The sequence below is a fragment of the Mixophyes fleayi genome, chromosome 12 (genome assembly GCF_038048845.1).
Source record: "Mixophyes fleayi isolate aMixFle1 chromosome 12, aMixFle1.hap1, whole genome shotgun sequence".
In the NCBI taxonomy this organism is placed as follows: domain Eukaryota; kingdom Metazoa; phylum Chordata; class Amphibia; order Anura; family Limnodynastidae; genus Mixophyes; species Mixophyes fleayi.
In genome coordinates this window covers 65,276,515-65,294,612 of record NC_134413.1, presented here as the reverse complement: position 1 = coordinate 65,294,612, position 18,098 = coordinate 65,276,515, and the positions used below count along the sequence as shown (strand labels likewise).

General features: G+C 40.5%; 1 protein-coding gene across 1 annotated transcript; it reads left to right on the top strand.

The window, feature by feature from the left end:
• The first annotated feature begins 519 nt into the window (after positions 1-519).
• Positions 520-17,786, top strand: LOC142109319 (receptor-interacting serine/threonine-protein kinase 3-like). Its single transcript, XM_075193464.1, has 10 exons — positions 520-723; positions 4,697-5,015; positions 5,940-6,076; positions 7,747-7,796; positions 8,883-9,041; positions 11,558-11,667; positions 13,793-13,847; positions 13,943-14,010; positions 15,381-15,438; positions 17,257-17,786. The coding sequence occupies exons 1-10, from the start codon at positions 590-592 to the stop codon at positions 17,502-17,504; spliced, it is 1,338 nt and encodes a 445-aa protein (XP_075049565.1). The 5' UTR covers positions 520-589; the 3' UTR covers positions 17,505-17,786.
• Positions 17,787-18,098: the final 312 nt, after the last annotated feature.

Sequence of the window (18,098 nt, the reverse complement as noted above, 5' to 3'; positions counted from 1 at the left end):
GCTTAATCATTATATGTGATTTTATAATAAATATACATATTCTATACGACTCTGGGATAACATTGAAGTTATTACTAATCTACTATAAGTTCTAGCGCAGCCAGTTTCCTTGGGCACAGCACTCACCAAATCCGTTTTATCCATTGAACACCAACCATTTTAACATACATGGCAACATGATTCATTTTTACAATGAGACACTACGGTTTTTTTTTATCTTTTTGCACTAATTTACTAATTGCAATAGTCTGGAATGAATTTGTTATCTCATTAAAAAAAATTAAACTAGATTAATTCAGCTCAGTTGATTGCAGTTGGAAAAGCAGAGGTGGAATATGATCTTCTTGTGAAAATAAGCAAGTTTATACCGTGACAATGCAACACGTTCCTATTACAGGGCAGATATTGTATTACACACTGTCATGACTGCAATAGTCAGCCTAGAAGATCCGCCTCTCGGCTGTCAATCAAAAGTGCGTATTGCCAGAATAGGCAGCAATGTGCAGGAAATGGGGAGGGGTGTATAGACAAGGAAGGGGGGTGATCTGCATGTCTAGAGTTTGGAAGACCTAGATATTAGCTAGGGGACATGCAGACTTTGGAGGACGGGGACCTGTCAGAGCTGAAGGTGGTGGGGTATGGAGGGTTTGGGATAGTCTACAAAGGATGGAGCAAGACGCTGGGCATGGAAATTGCGCTGAAGACCGTGAGTGGGAATACGCAGTAAGTGTGTAATGTGATTGCATTAAAATTAGTGCACGATGAGATCCATCACCTGTCAGACCCAGCAGTAACCCGATCATGTGATCTAAGCTTTTCACACCCCCTAATCACTGATGTGCACCTTACTGTATGATACTATAGTGTATAGTGTTTTTACTCATCTGTATTGTTTTTTATACTGATGGGAACAAAAGAAAATGTGACATTTACTTATTGCAAGGACGTTTTTTCACAGTTTGCAACTTGACCACTAACCACATGTATCCCTGATATGTCAGAAGTGATTTTAAACAAGGCTGGACTAATTGTGGGTTGAAAACAACAGTGATCTTTGATAAGTTTTTGTTTTGAAAGAGACTCCTATTGAGCATGATAGATAGATAGATATCTATCTATCTCAGTGCCGCAAATAGGAATTTTAGTACCCTGGGCAAGACAGGGCACTGGCGCCCCCCCATCGAAGTGAGAGTGACATTTGGCAAGTGGGTGTGGCTAACCTAATGTGGGGGTGTGGCTAGCACTTTACTGAAAGAATTCTGCTACACATATTTGCAAACGCATGAGATATGTATATTTCTCTCTCTCTCGAAAGGTATTCTAATATTTCTTGCAGTTAATACTCAAATAACAGTAAAAGAGATACGCAAAACTAGATTGTTATGAGAGAGTTTTCAAATGTAAAAAAATGAATTCCTTACGTGACAAAAATCTGTTATTTAATATTATATTTATATTATGCCACATTAATGCCCCCAGTTCATATTGTGCCACAGTAATGCCACCAATTATTTTTATGCCACAGTAATGCCCCCAGTTCATATTATGCCACAGTAATGCCCCCAGTTGATATTATGTCACAGTAATGGCCCTTCTTCATCACACTCTGCCATACAGCCTTCCTTTGCTCCCCTTTCACACTCTGCCATGCAGCCTTCCTTTGCTCCCCTTTCACACTCTGCCATGCAGCCTTCCTTTGCTCCCCCTTCACACTCTGCCATGCAGCCTTCCTTTGCTCCCCTTTCACACTCTGCCATGCAGCCTTCCTTTGCTTCCCCTTCACACTCTGCCATGCAGCCTTCCTTTGCTCCCCTTCACACTCTGCCATGCAGCCTTCCTTTGCTCCCCCTTCACACTCTGCCATGCAGCCTTCCTTTGCTCTCCCTTATTAAACTAATTCTATTGTTTTCAAATAAGCATTGCCCAAGTGATTGTATTGTGTTTCCAAAGCACAAAGTAATTTATTTTAGCAGATGTAAAATTTAGCAGTTCAATACATAATTATAATACTGTACAGCCAATACCAAAAGATAAATACATACTGCTGCGCTAGCTGCGCTCCCACTGGTATCTGCGTACAGTATTTCACCCCAGAATACTGTGGTCAGAGAATGACTGAAGCCAGTGGGAGTACAGCTATATTATATACACTCAGTAGAGAGAACAATGCAGATGACGTGGCTTGCTTCTATAGGTCCAGACTTCAGGTTGGTCCAGTGTAAACAGGTCATAGGCTAGCTCAAACAACCCCCTCCAAGGCTGAGGGTCAACATTCCAGATGATTCTCCCGCCCAGAAACCAGTTTAAACTAGTCAATTTACACATTACAGTCAGTATCACTTTAACTATTTATTCCCTAACATCACTAACTAGAGTATGCAATGTGAGATCTCTTCGCGAAAGAACCGGACAACTGCTAATGAATAGGGGATTAAAATGATACCAGACATGACACATTTCCTATAACCTGAACCTTAAATAACACTAAAGTGTACATATAATCATAATATATAAACTAATAATAAACTAAATACTATCTGCTCATAAATCACTGTGGATTGGAATCAATATAAATATGAAATATATAAATAACTAAATGTTGTAGTGCGAGTGTGTGCGTGCGTAGTGCGTATTTTACCGCGTGATGACGCCATGCCACGTGTAACGTGGCATACTGAGTGCAATTGCACGATCAAACAATATTAACCAATATACTTTCGTTTTTCCAATTATACGACTTCGACACCCTTCACACTCTGCCATGCAGCCTTGCTTTGCTCCCCCTTCACACTCTGCCATGCAGCCTTGCTTTGCTCCCCTTTCACACTCTGCCATGCAGCCTTCCTTTGCTCCCCTTTCACACTCTGCCATGCAGCCTTCCTTTGCTCCCCTTCCACACTCTGCCATGCAGCCTTCCTTTGCTCCCCTTTCACACTCAGCCATGCAGCCTTCCTTTGCTCCCCTTTAACACTCTGCGATGCAGCCTTCCTTTGCTCCCCTTTCACACTCTGCCATGCAGCCTTCCTTTGCTCCCCTAAAACAGTCTGTCATGCTGCCTTCCTTTGCTCCCCCTTGCTCCGTTCCTTCACTTACCTTTTCTATCGGCCCTTGTGTGGACACCTTAAACAGATAAGGTGATTACGGATCCGTAAGTAACCAGTTGTTGGGATGTCTTCATATATGTCTGACATCCCTAACCGCATAATATAAAGGGATCATTTATACATGTAGTCCATAGCTAAACAGTTAATATAATGTAATACTTCCTGTGTATGGTCAATCACTAACTGGAAAATACAATGAGACCCTTCATGTGTCTGGTCCATCTCTGACTGGATAACCTAATGGTACCCTTCATGTGTCTGGTCCATCTCTGACTGGATAATACAATGGTACCCTTCATGTGTCTGGTCCATCTCTGACTGGATAACATAATGGGACCCTTCATGTGTCTGGTCCATCACTAACTGGATAATACAATGGGACCCTTCATGTGTCTGGTCCATCACTAACTGGATAATACAATGGTACCCTTCATGTGTCTGGTCCATTTCTAACTGGATAATATAATGGGACCCTTCATGTGTCTGGTCAGTCCCTAACTGGATAATACAATGGGACCCTTCATGTGTCTGGTCCATCACTAACTGGATAACATAATGGGACCCTTCATGTGTCTGGTCTATCGGTAACTGGATAACATAATAGGACCCTTCATGTGTCTGGTTCATCGCTAAGTGGATAACATAATGGGACCCTTCATGTGTCTGGTCCACCCTGATCGATCAACGCTATGTCACCAGGGCGATGCTCAACTCCCCTGAGACACTGGCCGTCAGCGGTAAGGGGAGTCTTACCACTCTCCAGTCCAGTCTGGGGTCAATCTACGCATTGTAAGCCGTCTTGCTGACTCACACATGCACACTGGAACTGGATGCCTGGACTTCAATAAGAATAATAATAACAAAAGTTATTTAAAAAAATAAAATGTACTTTATTTAAAAAACATATAAACCATTAAACTTTGCTTTTTAAATAATAAAGCATTTTTTTTCTTGTGGAGAGCCTCTGCCTTCGATATCTGAGTTGGCGATAGGAGGACAGTGGAGGTACTTGTACTGCCACTATCCCTGCCTTGAGTCATGTGGAAAGGGCTATTTCGGAGTAACGTAGTAAATATCCAATATATCTCCTGCATTATGGAAACTAAAGAAGGATACCTTCATAATTGTCAATGGGGACTGCAAAGTGAAGTTATTTATCAAGCTTTGATAAGTTTATCTTTTTGGAGCTTGTCTGCGGTTGCTAATGCCATCTGAGGATGGTGTAAGCTGGTCTTATTAATAACTAAAGCACCGCCGGAGATAGATCTTCCTCCCATCTTCCTGTAACTAACCCTTCTGTACGCATGTGCTGACTGATGGGCTTGTATGCTCAATGAAGACGTCTGGTCAGAACCCGGAATCGGCGAATGGCTTCACATCATTGGGCACTCTTAGCCGGGACAGCCACTTGTTGGATGTGTTGTCCAGACACGGCTTATGATAAATCCAAGAAATGCTAAATAATGGGGGAAATCTACGGGTATTTTGATTTCTTCTAAAGGGTAAAGTGCTCAACTAGGGACATTTTTACTTTCTACCAGTTTATTCTTAGAGCCCTGCTGAGTTTTATTTATCTTTTGCTTTCTTTCTAGTGCAGATTTCGAAGATGTTATGAAAGAGAGAGATATGATGAGCAAAGCGAATTACACCTATGTCCTCCGTCTGCTCGGTACATATGAGAAACAAGAAATAAGTCGTTGCGAATACGGCCTGGTGATGGAATATATGCCCCATGGTTCTCTCCGCAGCCTTTTTCACAACATTGATGCTGTCCCATGGGCGTTGAAGTTTCAGATTGTTCACCAGGTGGTGCTGGGTATGAATTATCTCCACCACGTGCTTAAGCCACCTATTATCCATCGAGATCTCAAGACGAGCAATGTTCTGCTGAACAAGTCCTTAGATATTCAGGTTAGTATTTCTAGATAAAAAAATGTTCTTGTGTTGCCGGCTTAAAGGAAATGCTTTTCTTCTGCTTCAATAAGTAATAGCACACTAGAGATTTCTGCAGCTGGGTATATCAGACACAAAGCAGGCAGTGTGTGATACTCTGCTGATACAGAGCCTCACTCAACTCTCAATCAGACTGAAAGTTCCTTGGTGGAGCTGGTGGTGGCCATCTTTAAGTAGCCCGTATGTAGAACTTTTGGCCATTTTGGGTGAGTCTTTGTAATAACAAGATTTCCCAGAATGCACTGTGGGGAGTGTGTGTGAGAAAGGTAGAGGAGAAAGAAAGACTGCAAGGGAGCTGCTGAGCTGCAAGTGCTGTATGCTGACAGGAGAAAAGAGCAACAAGTTGGAAACAGAGTCACCCTAGTAAACGTGTCTCACTGGTGTCACGACTCCCGGGGGAGAATCCATGTGACAGGGGGGTAGGAGGGGGCGTGGTCACCATAGCCCCATCCCCACTATAACATGCAGAAATTCATGGCATTGAATAACGGGGGCGTTGCTTAATAACGAGATTAAGCCCCGCCATTCAATGCCGTGACTTTCGGCAAATCCAGGAGGTTTGCCTACTCGTCCGGGAGGACTCACCGAAATTCGGGAGCTTCCCGGGAATTCCGGGAGAGTAGGCAAGTATGAGATATTTAGCTATAGGTTTGTGTGCAACATTGCAACAGGAACCATTGCTGCCTAGGTAATACATTTCCAGCCAGACACTGGTTTCCTTTTGGCCAATATATTTCCCGGTGAAGAAAGCTCCAGTGTGCCACTACCCTAAGGATAAATCTCTTTGACTGCTTAGACATTCTAAATATATGGCTATTTGTTCTAAGGGAAAGTATTTAGTCTGTTCTGACAATCTAAGAGCATAGGCCTTTCTCATTTCAGCTGACAGATTTCGGCCTTTCCAAAAATGAAACATCAGTTTCATCTATCAACTCTTTTGCTGGTACTGTGGCTTATATGCCTCCCGAATCTTTCACATCCATACATTACAAGCCAACAAAACAGTTTGATGTTTACAGGTGAGGTTTATAAACTATTCTTATTATGGGGGAGGGGGTTGTTAAGTGATTAAGTTTGTGATAGCTATAAAGATGCAGGGGGGATTTCTATTACAAGGATTATCTCGATTTTAGTGGGAAATAGCGTTCATGAGAGCCCATCTTATATGAGTTCACAGTTACAGTAAGTTTCAACGACAAATCTGTTGAAATATAGTATTGCTCACCTTAATATTTTAGCTGGACAGTTGTGATACTATTGCTTTGTATTGTCCTTGAACCAACCACCCGCGATTGGCCCTGCCTCCTCCACCCGTTTTGATTGGCGTCTTAGATACAAATTTAAAGGACTTGTGCTACTTGGCGATTGCCCGGATCGCCCACCCCCCTGGATCCGCCACTGATACACACTGATGTTACAGGACACAAATGTTGAACCTTAGAGGCAGCTTGCATTATTCTTTTCCATAGATAGTCCATCATTCCCTGTGTGGTGGGTGTATTTGGACTTTGTACAGGGATCAATGGTTGCTATATCATGATATATTTTGTTGTAGCTCAAACGCCCGTGTCCAAGGTCACAAACTACTAAAAATGAATTAACCTGAGACAACCTGTTGGCCATAAATGGACCTCTCGACCCTAGGCTCGAGCAGTAGACAAACACAGAGGCTGAAAACAGTCAACTATCAACTACATTTTCTGCCATGCCTAATAACGACCATCTCCATTTCAAAGGGATCAATATCAAAGATTACTGTTGTTTTAGACCCCACCCACTGCAATATTGGGCCAATTGCTTGATACCCCGCTGCATTTTCGCAGCCCAGAATGGTTAATATTGCCCTGAGTCACTGCTAGGACTGGCCCCAGGAAAAAAAATACAATAGAGATTTGAAGAAATGGGTCTAGAGGGGGGGTGAGGGGGAGAATATAAACAAATAATGGGGTTGACCTAAAAAAGTGTGACGCCATTGGGAAAAGGTAATTCGGGTACCACGATCCCCGTTTATTTTTAGAACACATGATATATACAAAATAATATGGAAACTAGTTGAAGCCAGACTAATGAAAGTAAATGTCTGTTTGCTAGCCATGAGTTATTAATCAATTGCTTCAGCATACTATATATACTGTAGTTGTTCTTTGGTGGATAATGCTTTGTCAAATCTATATGTAATACAACAGCACAAATATCATACATAAAGACATTTTATATAAACTAAATATGACACTGTCCTTCATAGCGTAAGTAGACCTTCTACTAGGATTGAACACAATAATGTGGAATTAAGGACCCAGCAAGATCTTTAAAGGAGCCAGTGAAGATGGGCTATTTGTGACCTCAACCTAATTAGTCATTTCTTTTAACAGTAACTTTCCAGCCCTGTCTTACAAAAGATAATTTAAAATAAAATGACAACAGTAAAATAAAATCGTTTACATGCTGGTATAAAAAAGGATTATATGACACTTTCAGGCGGATTTCTATATTGGGTGATCCAAAGCTGAAAAGATATGCTCTACAAATAATACTAATTATTATTCTCTGAAAGTAGTTTTGCTCTTGTGATTTAAAACATCTCTTGTAATGAGATAGCAAAGATATTCCTTAAATGTAGTTACACGATTGGTGTTAACTTGTTTGCGGTCACTTCTCATGTCACCGTTTCTCTCCCATTGTGTTGCAGCTTTGCCATTTTAACCTGGTCAGTTTTGTCAGGTCAGGAACCCTACCCCGGTATGTCCCATTATCACTTCTTGCCTACTCCCACTTTTTCTGTCAATCAATCTAAACCTCCAGCATTGGTCTTCACCATCTATAATTGTTGGGAATTGTTGGTCTGCTAAAATATCAACAGCCTATACCAGCTCTTTCAAAGTGCTAATCTGCTTTTGCTTGTTTTAGTTTCTGCTTCTAACTATCTCAATTTCCTTATTATAATTACCTTTCTGCTGCTTCTAAAATGTTGAAAGATTTTGTCATATTAAAGGTGTTTTCTACTTTAGGTTATGGCTTCCCAGGGGCTGGCTCAAAATGGGGGTCAGAGGGGATTGCCCCTCTGGGCCGGTGCCATAGTGGGCTACCTTGAGCTGGGTCACTGGATTACATGCATCTATTTGTCCTTATAATGTCCCTAATAGGCTGCTAAGCTGAGTTTCACCCCCCCCCTCCCCCCTTCCCAGGAGGCTAAAGTTCCCCAGCCCTCCTCTGGCGCCTCCTCATTAATCAATGCCCCCACCCCAAGTAGCAGTTCAGTGGGGGTTCCCTCTCCTAAAAGCAGATACCTATTGTCACTGTCACTTCCAGCACTGAATTGTCCATGGACATCTATGCTGTTTGCCTTGCTGACATTATTAGGATTATGACACACGATTGGATTGGCCACGGCATCGGTTCAGTCATGTGGTGCATTCACTTGAATCTTCTAAACACAAATAGTTTTAATTTTTCTTCTCCTTTAGCGCTTCACTGCTGGAAGATCTTTTCATGACCTAAGAGGTCACAGCGCTAAGAGCGAGGTAACAAAATACTGGAATTATCTACTAAGAACTTTCTGATAAGCCCTTAAAGGTTTGTTTCCATCATATTCTTGCTGCCATAGACCAGCAGAATGAGATGGATTGCACCACTATTATGAAGGTCCAGACTCCCCCATGTCATTATCCAGTCATTACTGGATCTGGATTGGGAATAGGCAAAACCCGATGATGATGATGTCAGCCATAGCCCCCTCATTAGGCGCTACCAGTATCCAATCAGATGCGCTGTCTCCAGAGACAGATTTCTCTAGAACTATATCAAGTTTTTAATTTGTGGTTTCAGATGCAGACGACAGAAGGATCCAGTTGCTTGTACCCAACAACAGCAGACCTGCTATGAGCCTGGTTGAAATGTGGAACTCTGAGAAGATGGTTCTTCATGCCATACAGCTAATGCAGGAATGTTGGGATAGTGATCCTGGTAACAGACCCAGCTTCTCCGGTAAGGATTTCAAAGCTCAACAATCCTCTGAGGGGGTGTGATGGTTCTGGATGGTTATTTGGGCCGAGAAAGTATTTTGACTAATGCTGATATCATGTACAACTATACAACAAATGTTGGCGCTCAGTCCAGATCTGAAGATACAGTTAGTCCATAAACACCAAAGCACTTCCTTTGTACCTTCCTTCAAATTTCGAGTGGTAAAGCCAAACAGGCAAAAAATCTGAGAATGAGAAACAGAAGGACACAAGGGGGCCGGATAGTGCAGTATTTTTAGGAAGGTAATCCCAAAACCAATAGATGTAGATTGAAAGTGGATCAGAAGTTTGAAAAGGCTCATGAACACAAGAAGACTTGGTTTGTCATCTGTACTGGTTAGTGTGATCTCCAGTCAGGTAAACCCAAAGGGAAGACAAATAACCAAGAAATAGTGTAGTATTGTCAGATCAAACAGTGAATTATATTACTAATTATCCACCAATATATGTGCAAATGAATTATACAGCGATTATCTGTTTGGATCCTTGTCTGTGAATTACTGCTTGTCCAATCCACTCCATGAAAAGGTATAGGAAAAAAAATGGAAAAACTCTTATCTAGTGTATTATTATTTTTAATAAAAGACTTTTGTTATACAAACATTTATCAAATTCACATTCCAGGGACGCACGCAGGGGGGGTTTCTGGGTCTCCAGAAACCCCTTCCCTCCGCTAAAGAAGTGCCCCTACATAGCGGCACTGTACTATACAGCAGCCGCGGCGCTGTCAAAGAAGCGTCCACGATGGTGCTGTATACAGCACCACCGCAGACGCTTCTTTGACAGCGCCGCGGCTGCTGTATAGTACAGTGCTGCCAACACAGAGCTGCTGCGCATGCGCAGGCACAGGCGCGGGCGCATGCGCAGCAGCTCTCGCTTTTTTTTTTTTTTTTTTATTTGGGTCTGTGGGGGAAACTCCCCTTTAAAAATCCTGTGTGCGCTACTGCATTTATAATATAAAAATAGATACATAAGCTTATCTGTAGTGTAGATGTAAATGTTCAGTTGTTGCGGTCCTAGAAAGCCCCTCCAATGGACCCTGGATCAGGAACTAGCTATACGTTGTTTTTTAAATAATTGGTATTGAATTTGGGATTACCTTCCTAAAAATGCTGCTCTATCTGGCACCCTTGTGTCCTTCTAATGCTGTTATCAGTTCAGGTTAATGTTACTTCTCAAGGGCTCACTGGACAACGGCTGGGGTTTTTACTTTTTGAAAGGAATCCCCGTACCCTTTAATTAGGTAGCGGCTCGGTGTGGCGGGGGGTGTTGCTGGTAACCCCACGGGACCTCGGCTCTTATTTAGTAATATTTAAAATTCCGCCACATTTTTACATAGGAAGAGAAACCGGAGGCTTCACCATCTAGGAACAGGATGTTGGTGCAGTGAACGCAGCATCTGATTTAATGGGTGAAAATGTAATTAATTGTAGAAGTACATTAACCAGAAACGTTAAATGGAATCTTGTATCGGTATCATGCAAAGTAACTCATATTTAAATAGCAATATAAATTTAAGGATATTCGTATAGTTAAAATTTTGCATAACATTCTAAATGTTTGGAATAACTTGATGTTCATACAAGAAACAAAATGTTGTTGCAAATGACAATGGTACAAGATCAACCACAGAAGATACGGAAAAACCACTGTTGTCTCTTACAAGGACAGTATCAGTAAAATAATAATATATATATATATATATATATATATATATATATATATATATATATATATATATATATATATAATCTTTGCAATTTATTTTTTTCTTCTAGTTAAGGTAAATTAAGTAAATGAATTAGTATAAATACTCCGAATTGTTTGCATTCCCCTCTAGCTGATAACCATGAAATGGCCAAATCTAAACAATTCTATAAACTGAAACAGAAAAGGAACCAATCATTAACCCAGTATAATATGCAAAGCCTTCACAAGTGGCCGATCTGATATGCAGAGTTTTCATCCAATATTAGCTTTTAACTTTTGGATGGAGTGTTTTTTTAAACACCATGGGCCTGAGTCATCAAGGAGAGCAAAGCATAAAAAAGGAGTAACAATTGCACCTGGGCAAAACCATGTTGCATTGGAGGGGGAGGTAAATTTAAAATGTGGGGACAGATTTATAGTTGGGGTAGGACATGTCCTGGATCAGCTTTAAATGTCGGTGTTATAAGAAGCTAGCAAGTATTTGTGTGCTAGATGAAAAAACAGCCAGTATTTAACTTATGTGCAAAATAATAAATTAATTTGCACCCTTGTATTGTAACATGGTTTGTCCCAGAGAACATTTACTCCTTTTTTGCCTTAATGACTCAGGCCCCATATTTAAATAATATATGACTCCCGTTTTTGCACTGCTCAATTTTTATAGACTTCTTCCCTTTGTACATGACTTTATTCAACGATGGTATGCTGTTTTACTTAGCAAAGCTTCCTAACTAATAAACACAACTCTTTTTGTTGGTTCTATTACAGCAATCATAAACCGGACATTAGAGATGCAGGAAGCCTACAGGGATGAGATCTACAGTGCTGTTATGGATGTTTTGGGTAAACTCCAAAACCTTTCTTCTTTGTCTGCTAAGGTACAGAGTACAGCCTGGAGAAACGTCATTGTGGCTCTTAAAGGTTCTGACTTTGCACAGTGTCTGCATTTTTTCTGACCTTTTCTATCCTTTGTATTTGATCTGTCTCAGACTCATGATCTTGCATTGAATGTACTAGTAATTGAAATATTCATTTTTCATTGATTAAGGCAGGGTACACACTACAGAATATTTCTCCCGATGCTATATTGTTAGCGATTTTATCAACGACTGAAAGCCCCGATCAGCATGCCGATTCATGTGTACACACTATACACATTTTACCTTCAGATCTGTGCTCTTCATCTGTCATAATCATCGGTTGAGAAGATCATGGAGTATATTTGCTAAACTGCGGGTTTGAAAAAGTGGAGATGTTGCCTATAGCAACCGATCAGATTCTAGTTCTCATTTATTTAGTGCATTCTACAAAATGACAGCTAGAATCTGATTGGTTGCTATAGGCAACATCTCCACTTTTTCAAACCAGCAGTTTAGTAAATATACCCCCATGACTCTGCACTCTCCATAGAGATCTATGGACAGCTGCTGGTCGTGAGTGTCTACACACTGTAGAATCGGCACGACATTGTTCCCTCGTTCATAGCAGTGGCGGATCCGGGGGGGGGGATTTTGGGGCGATCGCCTTCCCTAGCAGACACTTGCTGCCGACGGCTGCACAGTATGTGCGGGTCCGTCCAGCCGTGACAGGCAGGGACAGTGTGCTGCCCGGCTGCTCTGACTGTGTTTAAAACACAATCAGAGCAGCCGGGCAGCACACTGTCCCTGCCTGTCACGGCTGGACGGACCTGCACATAGTGTGCAGCCGTCGGCAGCCTAAGATGTTAGAAAGGGGCGGGGCCTAAATCCCCCCCCCTAAATCGCCCCGGGTACAGCATTTTTCTAGATCCGCCCCTGGTTCATAGAGATTTTTAGACCGTTTATAAAATCAAATAAAGCACTAATGTGATATCGGTTGTTCATTAATTGTGTTATTGGCAATGAAAATCCTGTAGTGTGTACCCAGCCTTAGTGGAGTACCTCCACATATTGTTTTATGACACAGTATGCATTTAAATATTTGTGACAACTGTACATATACAGCATCACCACGCAGCAGACTAATGGTCCTCTATTTCATCAGCGAAACCTGTCATTTTTAATTGACCAAGCCTGACAAAAATTAGGAACTGATGGGCAGAGCCGTAACTTAAAATTTTAGCGCCTGGGGCGAGAAGGAAAACTGCCGTCCCCCCTAGCCCTCAATTTTAACCAAATGAACCTAAACTATTCATAAACTGCGTTCCCCTCCAGCGTTGCGCCCTCTGCCATCGCCCCTTTCAGACAGCCCTAGTTATGGCCCTGCTGATGGGAACCAATAATTAATGAATAACCTATAAATTTTAAAACATCGCCCCGATTTCTAAAAAAAAAAATATTGATAGTGAGTTGACTTGCCACTTAGCTTGTTAAATAGGTTTTGGACGCTATCACTGGGTTTACCACTGGTGATAGAAGTATACATAAATCATTTATACCTTCCATTGACTGCGGTCTATAACGCAGTGCTATTACGACCCTGGTTATGACATCACTGTACTTGGGTTGTATCCCTCTTCTGCTTGGTACTTGTCAGGTTACATTTTAAAAATATCCTTTAAAAGGGAAAAATTATTCTATTTTTGGTAACAAGTTTTACATTTAAAATAGTAATAAAATATATTTGTAATTCACTTGAATAATTTTATTTTGCCACTAAACCCGGTTTTCTAGTTTACTCCTCCCTACCACAGGGGCGCACGCAGGGGGGGTTTCTGGGTCTCCAGAAACCCCTCCCCTCCGCTAACGCAGTGCACCACATAGCGGCACTGTACTATATAGCAGCCGCGGCGCTGTCAAAGAAGCGTCCGCGGCGGTGCTGTATTGTGATGTCCGTTCCCATTTTTAGAGAGATCGCCCAGTAGCTAAGGCGAGGGAATGAAGTTGGTAGGAGATTTGATGAAATAATACATTACTTTATTAGCAGATATCGCCCTGTGTGAGGTATATTAATCTTATAGTATTTTTCAAGAGATATTTTCAATTGTTTAGTTCTCCTTTTATATTATTCTTGTTGGCCTTGCAGGGGACAGACACCCACGATGGCAGGATTGGGCGGCAACCAATAATTGACACCCCAGGTAATGTTTGGATGCTTTATTACTCGGTTCCGTCACTATTTATCAGTCTATTGTGTCAGAGGTGATCACGTAGTAATTCTCCTGTTTATCTCTAGACACCAGTAGTTTCAACATAACAGTATTCCGAGAAATTCTTGCTCAAGCAGAAAGGGTAAAACCGGAGGTAAGTACAGAAGCGCTAAATTCAGAAGTACCAATATGTATGTACTGCAACAAAGAAAAAAGTCTGGTGGGGAATTTATCAAGCTGTGGGTTTGAAAAAGTGGAGATGTTGCCTATAGCAACCAATCAGATTCTAGTTATCATTTATTTAGTACATTCCACAAAATGACAGCTAGAATCTGATTGGTTGCTATAGGCAACATCTCCACTTTTTCAAACTCGCAGCTTGATAAATGTACCATTGGGACTGCTTCCAATGACCAAATACATGCTGAATGGCTACACTGCAATTAATTCACGTGTATGGTGCATTGTCAGGACTGCTTCATTTTTAGCACTCCTTTGCGTTTAAGAGATGAATATATAAAAATATTCATTCATGTAAGAGATGAATATTTAAAAATATTTCAATATCTAAAAATATTCAATATTTGAGAGACGAATATATGACAATATTCATGTTGCAGTTTTCCTCTAACTTTGATAAAGGTGTTACTATGTCCACCGGCGGATCTTATCATTTAGTAGAATTCCAATTTTTTGGTACATAAGAGCATCATCTTCTCCAAAACATTTGTGTCATTCTTATTCAGATGTGGTAAATTATGACAGAATTAACAGTCTAAGGGCGTGGCCTAGTTGGACGAAAAATGACTAGGCAACTTGCACCTTGGCAAATCCATGTTGCATTTGGAGGAGGGAGGTAAATTTAAAATGTAGGGACAGATTTATAGTTGGGATACGGCATGTACTAGATCAACTTTAATTTCAGTGTAAAAATAAAGCTATCAAGTATTTGTGTGCTACATGAAAAAACAGCCAGTATTTTCCTTGTGTGCAAAATAATAAACTTATTTGCATCCCTTGCATTGTAACATGGTTTGTCCAGGTGCCCCTTTTCTTTGTTTTGCTCCTAAGGGGTATATTTACTAAACTGCGGGTTTAAAAAAGTGGAGATGTTCCCTATAGCAACCAATCAGATTCTAGTTATCATTTATTTCGTACATTCTATAAAATGACAGCTAGAATCTGATTGGTTGCTATAGGCAACATCTCCACTTTTTCAAACCCGCCGTTTAGTAAATATACCCCTAACAGAGTAAAAATATTCCCTTCAAAATTAGTGTAGTACCAAAAGGGAAAATGGATTGGTTGTTGAAGTGTAAGCCACATTTGGGACTGAGGGAATTAGATAATGTTTGGAAAGAAGTGACTTTCAGTTTAATTCCTAAATACCCTCTGATCTTCCTTTCCATTTTTAGAATGAACTCTAAATTCCGAATACTTTGTGCATGTTCTCTGCAAGTCTAATACGATAGATTTGTAGGAAACTGCTATACATAATCGCTGTATTTTTCACTCTCTTTTCAGGATCACGGTAGATTTGTTGTGCCCGAGTATTCCAATCAAGAAGTTATTGATGCAAGAGGTTAGAAATATATATATATATATATATGTGTGTGTATGTATTTATCTGAACACCTTTTTAAAGAGGACCAGTCACACATTAAGCAATACTGTAGCACAGCTAAAACTAGGTACACTGTGAAGCTTTATATTCTCCAAATCTATTTGCATCCAAAAGAAAAAAACAATCCGTTTCTAATCGATATAAACAGTAATAAAATGAAAGAAGAAAATAAAAAGTGTATATATTTGTTGGCACATTACATTTTATTTTTATAATAATGTTAAAACTGCTTTTGTGTCCAAGCCTGGATAGTCTGCGTACAAATCACACAAATACAAAATAAACATAATAACAAATCATACAAGTACATTTAATTCTAAGCAAACAGAGAAGTGCAAATCCCTTAAGTAACAATTAAACATTAAAAACAGGATGCAAATATCATTTGTGCTGTCACCCATAGCAACCAATATCGGCTTTGATCTGTGAAGTCCAAATTAGATTTTGAATTATTGTTAAGTTTTATTATATTGCGCCAATGTTACGTCTTTACCTAGGTTGTTTAATCAGTTACGTTAGTCCCTGCCTCTCTGGAGCTTACCATCTTATGCCGTCAACCCATGCTTTGATATCTGCAGCAATACAGTGCAGTTGGCCCGATATTGCTGTGTTGGTACCCAGACTATCACTATACCCGATAAGAATTGTATCGGACAAGTTGGGAAATGTGGTTTAGAAAATAACCTCTGTTGGCCTCTGTGCTGTCATCTTATAACCGCGCTGTAATTGATTTCTGTGACGCTGAAAGTGATCTAGCCGCTCAGTCCGGGCTTCAACGTGTGTGGCCAAAATTGGACACTCATTGTGTTGCTGGACTCCTAGGTGGAGTGTCAGGATTGTACTGTGTGGGTTACAGCACGTTTGCGCAGTTTACGTCACATAAGTAATGTGCGGATGTGTTTTCACAATTGGCCGAAATAAGTAGCAGATTTTTTACTTTTTAAGGAACCGCAACTAGATACACATAGTTGAAGCAACCAATAATCCAATGAAAACCACTTAAAAATTCACAAAGTAGTTATTTAGTAAAATACGCTTTAAACTAGCGCATCCTTGATACGCGGAGTGGAAGCATTAGAGCCAGATCAGCTAAACGTTTTCATTATGTGGCGAAGGTCACATGGTTGCACAGTGGCCCTGGACTTACCTTATTGCTTCGATTCTAAGATGCACCTTTTTTCCCATATAAACCTCTCTAAAATCCGGGGTACGTCTTAGAATCGTGGGTGCATCTTTAGCGTTTTATTTTACTCATAGGAGTCATTCTTGGGGGGGGGGGGAATTCAATTCCCCCCGAAGTACTGCCGTGTTATAGATATTATGGTAATATTAACCTGGCTTTCTGCAAAAAGCCGGCGTTACAACTACTGTAATAACGGTAATTACGCGCACTATTACCGTAATAACGGTAATAGTTTTAGCGCGGCGGTACTGCAGGGGGAATTGAATTCCCCCTTAGTGTGCGTCTTACAATCGATGGCGTCTTAGAATCGAAGAAATACGGTAATTCCAATCAATGGGTGTAATCTGTGTGGACTTCTTACCATGTTATTAACACAAAAATACAGACCAATTTCTCGGGCAAATAGCAGTTCTATTAACTATATTATTTAAAGAACGCTGATGTTTAACTTATTTTGAAGTTAGTATATTAATAGAATGGTTGGATCAGGATGTGTGCCAATATTTTTACTAATTGTGTTAGCTAAATTTATACACTTTATAAATCTACTTATGCTCTAACTGAGCTTATGTATAACCCTTTTCTCTCTGTAGGGTTCTTACGTGCAAACCTTTCTAAAATCGTTCAAGCCAAACCCGACTTCAGTGGTATTTTGGACCACCTCTTTTCGAACGGTAAAATAACAGGAGAGGCTCTGGACACGCTACAATCTGGCACTGCTCAGGAACAGATCCGGAAGACCCTACGTTTGATAATTAACAATGGACAAGCAAGCTGCCACGAATTTCTTCAACTCATGAGGCATCGCCATTCTTCCCTGATGAGATCACTGGGGGACTAGCGTGGTACTGGTGACTGGTCTTAGATGAATAGAAGACAGAATGATATTCCATGACCGCCTGAGTTTATACCCTCATTGGCAGTGTAGGCCATGGGGTATATTTACTAAACTGCGGGTTTGAAAAAGTAGAGATGCTGCCTTGGTAAAGTAGAATTAAACGATTAACCATAATTTATTGCCCGTTTAGCAGCAAGTTATAATGTAGCAGTCTTTTTATTTTATATTTTTTATGTATTTTTTTTAAAGATTAAATTATTTCCTTTATATGAGTTGAGATTTTAACACTTTCACGAGCATGCAGTATTTATCACTTTAACATGTACGTCTCTTACATGTAGTGTTCTTGCAAATACTATGTAAACACTAAAATTAGGTCAACATAGGTGGGGGAATTGATGATATGAGTGCAGGGATATTTCCTGTAGAGAAAATACATCAAATCAATACTACTGTACATATTTGTAACCATCATCATCAGCTATTTATATAGCGCCGCTAATTCCGCAGTGCTGTACAGTCTAAATTCCTTAACACACACACAGAGAGAGACTAGGGCCAATTTAATAGCAGCCAATTAACCTACTAGTATGTGTT